General features: G+C 43.2%; 1 protein-coding gene across 1 annotated transcript in view; it reads right to left on the minus strand.

The window, feature by feature from the left end:
- The window catches only part of LOC122792959 (germinal-center associated nuclear protein-like), a 789,847-nt gene that overhangs the window by 557,063 nt on the left and 220,707 nt on the right, over positions 1-12,077 (minus strand). Inside the window, exon 3 of the mRNA XM_044060552.1 lies at positions 5,411-5,508. Within this exon, the coding sequence (XP_043916487.1) occupies positions 5,411-5,508 (98 nt within the window). The remainder of the gene's footprint in view (positions 1-5,410; positions 5,509-12,077) is intronic.

The following is a 12,077-nucleotide window of genomic DNA, read 5'->3' on the forward strand; positions in this document are numbered from 1 at the left end:
CGCCCTCATCTCCAGAACACTGATATGCAGAACGGTCTCTGTCTGAGTCCATGTACTTTGGACAGTTCTGCCCACATAATGCCCTCCCCAACCAAGGAAGCTTCCGTGGTCACCGTGGTTTGGGGTTGCGGCATAAAAAACGGTCGTCCTTCCCGAAGCTCTCAAGATTGGAGCCACCAAATGAGGGAATTTCTGCAAACTCTGCTGAGAGGAATCGGTAAGTCCAACGGGTGGTGAAGGATGGACCACTGAACCTGCAAAGTCCAATGGAGAACCCTCATGTGCAAGCGAGCTAAGGGCGCAAGATTGATTGCTACTGCCATGGACCCTAAAGCTCTCAGGACTAATTCCGCTGACAGGGCAGGAGACTGAAGAAGGGCTAAAACATTTAAGGTCAAACTGCGAAGTCTGTCTGATGTCAAGAAGGCCTTGGTCTGAAGCGCATCTATTCTGGCCCCTATGAACTCGAAGACTTGAACTGGTTTGAAGGGATGACTTCTTGAAGTTCATGGTGATCCCCAATTGGAACGCTAGAAGTAGGTAACAATCCCTGGCTAAGCAGAGTAGATGCCTGGTGGGGGCGGTAAGGAGCCAGTCATCTAGGTAAGAAAATACCTGTATTCCCTGAAGTCTCAGGTGGGCCGCTATAACTGCCATGACCTTGGTGAACACCCTGGGGGCTGTGGTGAAGCCGAAGGGTAGGACCCTGAACTGGTAATGACTGGCCCCTAGCCGAAAGCGGAGGAATCTCCTGGATCGCCTGTCCATAAGAATGTGATAGTACACATCCTTGAGGTCCATCGAGCACATCCAGTCCTTCTGCAGCAGGGGCAGAATGGATTGAAGCGTGACCATCCGGAATTTCTCCTTGACAATGAAGAGGTTCACTGTTGAAAGGCTGAGGATCGGCCTTAAGTCTCCCGTCTTCCTTGGCACCAAAAAGAACCTGGAGTAATTGCCTAATCCGGATTGGCCTGGGGGGACGTGCTGCATGGCTTTTTTTTTCAAGCAGCTTTTTTACCTCTAAAGCTGCAGCCTCCCTCTGACTGGGTGGTACGTCGGGAAGGCGCCTCGACTGAGGAGGCAGGTTTATGAAAGGGATTGAGTAACCTCTGGTATTATTTGAAGCACCCAGCGATCTGTTGTGATGGACTCCCACTGGGCCAAGTACTTCAAAAAACGCCCCCCGACTGCCTCCAGAGAGGAGCAGTCGGGCAACCCCTCAGGGCTGCTGTGTGGGTCAGTCAGAAAAAGGTTCCAGAGACCCAACATTTTTTGGTCCCCCTCTGCCTCTGGGCCGGCGTCCACTTTCTCCCCTTCTGCCTCTGAAGGATGACGGGTCCGGAGCTTAACGGGACTGCTGAGACTTCTGGAACCACATCTTCTTTTGTCCTCTCTGGTTCCTGGAAAAGGACCTTTGAGGAGCCGAGAAGTGGACTCGACGGCAAACAGCGTCTTCCCGTCTTTCTCGCTCTGAACCAATGTGTCGCGGACGGTCTTCCCGAACAGGGTAGAACTGAAGGGTGTGTTCGAGGACCGCGCTTTGAAAGGTTCCGCAAAGTCACAAAGCCGGAGCCAGGCGTGACGCCTTAAGGCGGTGCCGGACCAGCTAGCTCTAGCAGCCCCCTCCATGGCATGGGAAAGTAGCCGCATAGACGTGTTTGAAACAGATTTCAGAGTGGCCATGCGAGCCGAGAAAGTCCATTTGTCCTCGGCCGACATGGACTCAGGGGGAGACCCAGCGTATTCTTTCACCAGATCCCGCTGAAGTCTGATTACATGGGCCAAATAATTCAGCGCCCTTATGGAAAAGGTAGCTGAAGCAAACATTTGCTTCCCGATACGATCCATCGTCCGAGACTCCTTATCAGGGGGATGGATCGAGGAACTATCCTGGGCAAGTTCCTTCTTGGTGGCTGCCGCCACCACCATGGCATCTACCGGGTAACCCTTACTCCAAGCCATCCTATCCACAGGGGGACTAAGAATCCTATCTGGCCTCCTGGGGATTGGCTCTACAGTTTCTGGTTCCTTTCACGCCCTGGTAGTGATGAGGTCAACCAGGGATCAGCTGGAGGGGACACCCAAGAGGTAGACAGGCCTGCGTCGAACGCCTCCAAGAACACCGACTCGTCCGAGGAAGGTTTTTGGGCTGACCACCCCCCCTTTAGGTGAAGCATTTCCAATAATGTCTCCAAAGGAGACGTCCTTGAGGGGTGACCTGGGGGAACCTTCCCCTTCTGCCGAAACGGTGTCCTCCATGAGGGACTCAGGGGAGTCCAAGTGCCTCCTCTTACACTTACGTTTGTGAGGGGCCTCCTTGGTGGGACTGTCTGAGGAGGGCTCACCAACAGGGCTGTGTTCCGCCAGTGGAAAGGGCTGGGGCGTCAACGCAGGCTGTCCCTGGGACTGGACGATGGAAGACAAGCCCAGCTGCAAGGGAGTGGGGGTGTAATTCGAATAAAGAGCAGGGGGTCTCGAACCTCTCGAGAGGACCCTCTTCACCATGTCGAAAGCCGAGGGTGAACCAATCTCTCTGGGCTCTGTGGTTAACACCCTCAGATCTGGTGCGGGGATCGGCATTGGAGCCGAAGTGCTCGGACCCGAGAGGGAAGTGTGCTCCGACCGAATCGGAGCTGAAGACACACTGGCCCCCTCGGATCTGACACACGGCTCTTGGCCCTAAGAGCTCAGATCTGAAAAAGGATCTGACAAAGTCGAGGGCATGGCTGATGTCGAGGTAGCGATAACCATCGGCCCTGACTCCGAAGACTCCTTGGATCCGAAGGTTCTGAAACTCTATAGTGGATTGGAGAAGGTGCTATCGGGGCAAAAAGTGGGCTGAACTCCCCCCCACGGAGGGGGGAGGCAGCAGCACTCCCATCTGCAGTTGGGTTTGGAGAAAACGATGCATCATCTGGTCCATATTAGCGTCGGAGAGGCTACGGGTCGACCTAGAGTAGGCCACCAAAGCTGGCCGGGAGGGCTGCCGCGACAACCTTGAAGATGGTCGGGCCTCCTCCTCCGGCTCCAGAGAGAAGCGTGGAGAACGGAGCCGAGGTGAGGAAGGCCCAGAGATCTTCTGGGGTGAGGAGAGCAGCTTGGCAGGCGGGGCTGAGGGGGCTGAGTCGGCCCACCGCTTGTGGCTTCTGTCCCTCACTTTCTCCCTCTTTCTCTCCCTCTTTCTCTCCCTCTCCTTCTCTCCTCTCTCTCTTTTCTTTTTTAGAGTCCCTCTCTCCCTGGGAAGAAGTGGGAGGTTGAGTCCTGGCCAGGGGAGAGGGGACAGCAGGCTGAGCAGCGGCAGCCATGGCTGCAGCCACCGAGGGAGAGGAGGAGGAAGCCGACTCTGCTGGTAGAAGACCCGCCAGGATCAGCTTATTCCTCCTATCCCTCATGGCCCGGAGTTTAAAGGCTGTGCAAATTTGGCAGCCTGATGTCAAATGAGGTACCCCCAGGCAGACGACGCACTGAGTGTGGCCATCCGCTGGGGAAAGCTTATGGCCACACTCAGTGCACTTAGAAAAGATGGCCTTTGGGGCCTCGGCCATGATTTCTGAACAAAAACACACGTGCCCACACAAACATCTAAGGGAAGGGGGGGACCTACTAGGCTTTAAACTACGAGGGAACGGTAAATCTCAGGGGTTTAAACTAAGAAATTAAACTATCCACACACACGGCAAAACGAAGAAGATTTTGACAAAAAAATCACTTACAACTCGCCTAAATGCTAGGAGCTCAAGAAACTTGTGCTTGACAAAGCCGCAGCAAATGAGATCTGGGGATTGGAAGGAGATAGCAGGGTGTTATGGGTAAGGGGGAGGAGCTTAGAGCTCAGATCACTAGCTTGGAAAGCTGCCAGGTCGGATCCGATACCCACAGATTGATGATTAAATGAAGTTAAGTAATTCAGATCTCTTGTGTTTTTGAATATTAAACCATGGGCACATTTTATTTTGCCTTGAAAAAATTCCTTTCCTTAATTATGATTTTTCTTCAGGCCATCACTGGATCAAAAGGTTGGAAAAAAAGACTTAAAATGAATTACAGAGCATTTAGCATCCCACAGCTTTTGAGGGCCAGTGACCCCCCGAATTTAAATTCATTTATTTCTCACAGTATAGTCTTTAGTCATACCTACTATAATGTCATATGCTGTGCAACATTCTTCTATGTCACACTTAGGAGATCTGAAAAGGTAACAACCTTATTTATTAGTCTTCAAAGTTTTGTAGAAGATTCATTAAGCAGTGCAAAATAGTATTCCCTTACTAGAGTTCATAGAGTAATATATGTCATTATGCAGCATAAATGTCTTTACTAGTCTATGTACTCCTACTGCAAGATGATTAGCAATCTGCTGGCAATTTGCAATGATTAATCCTACATCTGTGTATCCTTGATTGTATTACATTTTATTAATACAAATTACTGTGTAAGCAATGTCTTATATTACCTTGAATCTTTTTTCTTTTTTTGTTTTTAAATCTGGTTGTAAACCCTGTCTGAGCATGAAAATGGTCCATGTGGATCAGGGCTCTACACTGGTAAACAAATGCAAACATACCTAAATAAAAAATAAGAATTACACACTTCACCGCAGCTACAATTCCTGTACTCTGCACAAGAGGACAAGTGATAAGAAAGCAACGTAAGACAAAGTCAACTGTTTAAAATGAGTTTATCTTCGCTCAACAAGGCCTCTAAGAATCTAACCTTTTCAAATTATCGCAATTTGCTTGACCTCAAATTTATTTTCCTCCACTAGCAACACATTTGCAAAACAGACTTAATATGCTACCTGCAAGACCAAAGAATGTAAATTCCCCTAGGAAGTACTTTTTAAAACAATAGCTGTCAGGTTGGTATTACATCCTATGACTGCTGAGGTGCTAAGAAATGAAATTCTTTGGGTGTGTGTGTTAAGAAATGAAATTCTTTGGGTATGTTCTTTACTAAACCTCATTAAAAGAAGAGCTCTGAGAATATTACACAATCACATATTACCATATAATATCTGCAGTAATTCTAATTTATATAATACAGGTAAACTGTATGAATACTATCTACCCTTTTAAGGGAATCATTCTATATCTGACATCCCTTGCGGTAGCATATTTCGATACAATGTAAGAAACCATGCTACAACAGGTCTGTATATGATTTATGCATTACAGAAATCAAAGAAAAAGAAATACTGAAATGTTGCTGCAAAGCAATGGAAAAAACATCAAAACACAGTCAATGCTACCTACTACCCAAGTTTCTTTCCCACTAGTGTCAACGTCATCTTAAAACATAGTTAAGGGTAACAACAAGTTTGATTAAGGCATGTGCCTAGCCTAGAAAAATACACCCAGCTTATTGCTTTTTGTCAAGTAAAGGAAAGGCTGAAATATAGAAGTCTTACTCTGCTGGCACCCTGCAGACTTGCAGTAGAACATGGAATCAGCACAATGAGATACTCCGATATAAGATTAGCAGATACCAGATCCTGAAGCATCATACCTTAGAAAAGGGGAAAAAAAAGTACATTTTTTATTTCACGTGACCTGGAAGGTCCAGACAATTGTATTTATTAAACAATACCAGCCTGAAACAAAAATAAAAGGATTTCATCTGCTACAGCCATGTAATATTCCAACAAATAAGTATATAGAAACCTGACAGGATGTTCACATTTATATACATGCATTCTATGATATGAACTTTTCGATATATTTTTGTAAACTTTATCACAAATACCCACAGGAATTTTAATACTGGTGGTTCAATAAACTGCACGCCAATCCGTTTTGGATGAAAAGGACTAAAATGAAGAAGAACTTCACAGAAAGGCTGCAAGAGTAATATATTTCAAAGTCTGTCAAAAATGTGTACAATCTGGAAATATTTTTGTAAATTATTAGTCTATAACAGGGTTCTGAAAGTTACATACACCATACACATCCATATTAGTAGCTTAAGTTTATTTTTCACTCGATACATTTAAGCTAAAATTAATGCCAGTTAAGTGGCATTTACAAAAATTCTAATTTACAACATAATAAATGCGCACAATGGAAGAAATCGTTCTAACACAGGCATGAAAAAAAACACAGATGAGTGGAACTCAGCCAGTTCTGTGACATCAGAGGAATAAACTCTGACTATGCTGTATGCAACCTGACTTCAAATAGTGACTTAGGTGCCTGCAGGAGCTGGCTGGGGAGAATGGAAGTGAGCCAGTGTTGCTAGTTTACCCATCTCAGAGGAGACAGAGGTGGCTCTGACTCTCCACAAGCTGACACATAGCAGGAGCACTAGATGTTACCTACTAGAGTTTGAGCCAGCTGAGACTGCGCCGTCATGGGGCTTAGATCCTATAAACCTGACAAGAATTTGAACAGGCACACCTCCCCATGGAAAACAATAACAGTGAGCACTCCAGAGACAATGAAACCTCTCCCTACCACCCAATTCTTACTGCCAAATGAAAAGGCTGACGACTCCTGGTCGGGAATGAACAGGATGCAAGGCTCCTGCCCATCCTGGAAATGCCAGCTTTTATGTCCCTGGAACAAATGTGCTGACTGGGTGTTAGTGGTACCTCCATCAAGCAAGATCTGGGGGTGGGGGGTTTGCAAAAAAAATAAAAAGAAAGAAACAAATAAATAAAAAAAGAGAGAGAGAAACAGGAGTAGGACTGGCAACAGACACAGACTTCAATCAAGGTCATAGGCAGAATGAGCAATGGCCAGCATTAAACTCCACTAGCAAATATCTCTCTACAACCATGGCAATAAGGCCCTTTTCTCTACCAGACTCATTCCAATTATTTTGGACATGACACAAAGAACTACATTAGTCATTTAGTTACTTAAAAAGGGAAAACACGGTACAGACAGTAAAGTCTAGACAACACCATGACTGTTAATGCTGAAGATTTATCTACTGTACTTTGGGAAAGAGCTGACTTACTAATCGGATGGGCCGCTTTTTCATGGTGACCAAGCTCCATGGTAAGGTACAGTGTATAGTTATGAAATCCAGAAAACTCCATACAACAAACACTATTAAATAATTATCAGGTAAATAACAGAAACATGTCAAAGAAATGCACATTGTGAATGACCAAAATTAACCACGGTCACAAAAAGCATTACATGCAACCATGTAAAACTTAGGGAATACTAAAGGACAAATTTGTACATTAAAATAAGGTAGAATGAAAACAACTTTGATTCTGATACTATGATCCATAAAATGTAAATGTGCTTCTTATCCTCGTGTTGGGAGACTGATAAAAATGTATGCTAATGATTGGAGCATGTGGCATAGCTTAAGTTTATGTCCAAGGGGTATTTAGCAAGCAATGATACAAAAAACGGGCTTGTGGAAGATGAGTGGGTTAGTTACTGCAGTAAGACTTTACAATACCATGGCTGAGTCAAGGGAAGAAGAAAAAGTCAGTTAATGGTGGGGGTGGGAGCTGAGGTGGTACAGCAGTACAACCAGTGAAAAGGGAACGGTCATGATGCAAGAGAGTGTGAAGTCTAGTGCAGGACAGTACTAGATTTATTCTTAACACCTCTATTAAATCATCACTTAAGACATTAAGTACACAAAAATTAATAGAAAAAGAAAAAAAAAAACAAATGGACAGTTGTTTAACTTATATAACAGGTTTTCTTTCTTTATAACAACAGACATGAAGTCCAACTTTACATAAATTGCTTAGTTGGGCTTTCCCTAAAATCTCACTCCTCCTCCTGAACATTACTCAGCAAGTATTGTGGCCACATATTCCATTCAATTCTGTGATACTTGCTTCCTTCTGCTTTCTAAAGATCTTTCTTCTGGTTCTTTTCTCTTTTACAGTATTCAATACTTCAAAAAGCAGCTGGTTTAGATTTTGATTTCTATTTTCTAGTAACTGCTTTCTTGGGATCCAACAAAATAAGCTTAATAAAGCCTTACTATGTCTTTGCAATTTAAATTCTATATCCCAGCATACAGGAATCATTTCCTTAGTTACAGCCATTTGCTCCCTCAATACTTCTGAAAGAGTACTCAAGTATTTTTTTTTTAAATTTGCCACATCATTACTCTCTCAAAAACATGTTCCTAATTACCTTTTTCTTCCCCATTACCTCTAACATTTACTATCCACCTGAGGAAAACTTTTTTGAAGTGTGCTTGAGATATAAAAATCCATATGCAAATAATTCCAAAGCAAAAATCCTAAACCTTCGGAACTTTGTTGGATATGTGGGAGCAATACATATCCTTTTACTATCTCTCCTCCCAATCTTTTCTAACCTCCTCTGATTGATTCTTGCAGTTATCATGCAATATTTGGTAAGCTCTACTAATTACCTTTTTTTAACAGCAGCATCTTTTCTACAGTCAACTTAAAACTGCACAAGATCATGTCTATCACTTAGGACTCCTCTCCCTTTTCCATTGCCTATACTCTGATATCAATCCCTGGTAGGTAAGGCATCACTAACCTGCATTTCAAACTTCTTCTTGGTCTCATCCCACTCCATTACCTTTCCCTCTCAAGTTATTTGCTCCCAATACTTTGGTTCTTTTGCCAGTTTTCTCCAGTGAATTCTAGTCCCTTATTGCCTACTTTCTGAAACCCCTACTTGTAGTCATCCCTACTGGAAAAATCTCCTTTCTCCATCCCTGTGCTGACTTGGTTCTTAGGATACTTTCTGCAACTTTTTGGCATATATTATTTTGTATTACTGTTGCTACTGCTCTCTATAGGGATCTGCATCTCAAATCTCTCACCTTATTTCTAGGACACCACCCCATCCCCGCTTCATCATAATCCCTTTCCAGTATGAATCAGAACCATCTGCTTGCATTACGTATACAAGCCTAAACTGCATAGCTCTAAAATATTCCCTGAAATCAGGTAATCCTAAACCATCTTGTCCTACTAGGAGGATCGACTTATCCCACTTAACTCTTGCCCTCTTGTTCTCTCAGATAAATACCAATACCTCTTTACTGTCAATAGCTATTCCTCTGGTTGATAAAAATATGCCTTTCCTGTATATAAAACTAAAGGGATTAAAACATTTTCACTGCTTTTATCTTACTACCCATATACATAAACAAGAGCTTCTAGTTTCTCTATTTCTGAATTATCTTCTCTTAGTCTCAGCCTACATATCCTTAAGCTGCCATAACAGATGTTTTAATCCATAAGCCTAAATACTTCATCTTATTGTTTCCCCATAAATATGGTATTACTAAACCAATTTGTGTGTGAGTACATATCCTTTCTTTTATCGTCATTAATTTCATATCCCAAAAAGATATGAAACTGTCTCAAAGTGTTCCACAATACTGAGATGTCCTATTCTACATTTAACATATACAAAATAATATCTGCAAACAAAGCCAACTTTTCTCGTTTACCATACCAATTATATCCATGTATTTCTGACCCTTTATTTTATTTATTTATTTTACCAATGGCTGTAAATATAAAGCAAACAAAGGAAAAAGAGGACACCCCTGCTTAATTCCTTTACTTGAACAAAATTTATCAGAGAGGAACCCTCCCACTTCATTTCTTGCCTCTGGTCTTTTGTATATCTTTATAAGTAATTTTATTATTGTATCACAGAGTATGAAAAATGGGTCTTATATTAGATACTCAAACGTTGGAAAGTTCGACTACCATCAGGTCCACATCATATGATCGAACTTGCAAAAGTTGGAATATCTAATAAAAATAAATAAATTACACAAGACACCTACCTCAATGCTCTAAGCAGGGGGGCAAGCTCCCTGCACCCCCCCCAACCCCCCCACTCTTTAAATATACCAACTCCGAGATCGCACTGCAGTGCAGAAAAGGGAACTCGTCCCATTCCGCACTGTATGAAAATCTCCATTACAACGTTCTAACATTCAAAAATCCGATCATATGGTGTCAACCATATGAGATTCAGAATTTTGGATGTTCGAATATTCAACATAGACCCTGAAAGCTTCCATTTGCCATACTCAAAATCCTTCCTCACTCTGAATACTTCCTTTTCATCAAGACCCACCACCAACAGTGGTATTTTCTTACACTCTGCTTTCTCCTGAATCATCATCACTCTATTAAATGTCAAATGCTTGCCTACCCTCCAAAGGAAAAAACTCGACAATGATCCCTATCTATCAATTCTGGCAACATTGTTGCCATTCAAAAAGTAAAAAACAAGTACCGAACCAAAACGACTAGGCAAAAGTAAGAAGTTATGTACTCACCATAACGTTCCATGTGAGTTGTTCCATCTCACCTTCATTCTTTACTGATGGTTCGGAGCCGACCCATCGGCTCCGATACGGCCGTTGCAAAGCTCAAGGTTTACCAGTAGCTCGAGACCAAGCCCCTTATCCCATGATGCACTGCTGGAATTACCTCAGATCTTGTTTGCTGCGTGTACTATAGCCATAAGTAAACTACCCTCCATGGAGAGGAAGAAGAATTGAGCAACCAGAATGAGACCAACCTCTAGGTCAACTATCAGCCAGGTGGGGGAAGGAAGGAGGGAAGCAAAAATGAAGGCGAGATGGAACAACTCACATGGAACATTATGGTGAGTACATAACTTCTTAATGTGAAGTTGTTCAATCTCGCTGTTCATTCTTTACTGATGGGTAGCGTCCCTAGCACCCTCAATCTCGGGTGGCTCACAGGAATACATTCTTCAGGAGTGCAGACCCAAAAGAAGTCCTGTCCCTGGAGGCCTTATCAACTTTGTAATGAGTGATAAATGTTTGAGGTTTAGAACAAGTGACTGCAGCACAAATGTTATCAAGAGGCAATTTGGCTTGGAATGCAGAAGATGTAGAAACTGCTCTAGGTGAGTGAGCTTTAATCTTGTGTAGCAAGGGCATATTAGCAGCTGAATAAACAAAGATGATACAATTGGATAGCCATTTAGAAAGCACTATTTTAGCCACTGGTCTACCTTTTCTGGCTTCAGAGAATGACACAAAGAGCTGGTCTGATTTCCTAATATCTTTTGTTCTGTCCAAATAAAATCTGAGCAGAGTGTGAACATCAAGTTTGTGCAGTATATACTCCAATTTATTGGAATTGTTAGGGAAGAAGACTGGTAACTCAATGACTTGGGTTGATATTAGATTCTGAACAAACTTTGGGCAAAAAGGAGGGGTCTGTCCTACGAGATACTCTATCAGCATGAAAAATCAAATAAGGAGGGCTGATGGATAAAGCTTGAAGTCCTGACACTCTGTGGGCAGAAGTAATAGCCACCAGAAATACGGTTTTCCACGATAAAAATTTGAGATCACAAGATGATGCTGGTTCAAACAGGGGAAGAATTAAAAGAGATGTCATAAAGTTTAGATTCCAAGGAGAATAAGGAGTTTTCACTGGAGGCCTCATGTGAAAGGTTCCTTTGAGAAAGGCCTTGGACAACTTATGGGACATTATGTTTAGCCCGTCAGCTCTGAGATGAAAGTTAGATATAGCAGCCAACTGGATCCGAACTGTTGTGGCTGCCGCTCCTTTATTAAAGATCATAGTAAAGAATTCTAATATTGACGTCAAGGGGGCTTGATAAGGATCAATGTTCTATTTAGACGCTCATATGAAAAATTGCTTCCACTTACTAAGATATAATCTTCTGTTGGATGGCTTATGGGAAGACAAAAGGATCTGCTTTGTCTCATTGGAAAAGTTATGAAGCCTGGCTATGAGGGAACTGGAGCAGCCAAGCTGTTAGCTTCAGTGACTGCCAGGAAAGATGGATCTTCCCCGATGGATATGTCAGAAGGTCCGGAACTGGGTCCAGAATCACTGGATCCTCCAAGAGATGCTGAAGAAGAAATGGGAACCAAATCTGCCAAGGCCAATAAGGGGCTATAAGAATGTTGGTCCTTCGTAGAGATTTTGCTTTCTGTAGAAATCTGGGTATCAACGGAATAGGAGGGAATACATAGAGGAGACCAGGGGGCCAATCGTGTATGAGTGCGTCTCTCGGTGGTTCTCCCAGAAGGGGAATCGGAGCAAAGTAGCTTCTGCATTTTGTGTTGCTGTGGCTGGCGAAAAT

Source organism: Protopterus annectens, chromosome 2.part0 (assembly GCF_019279795.1).
Source record: "Protopterus annectens isolate FY-2018-M chromosome 2.part0, PAN1.0, whole genome shotgun sequence".
NCBI classification, from domain to species: Eukaryota; Metazoa; Chordata; order Ceratodontiformes; family Protopteridae; genus Protopterus; species Protopterus annectens.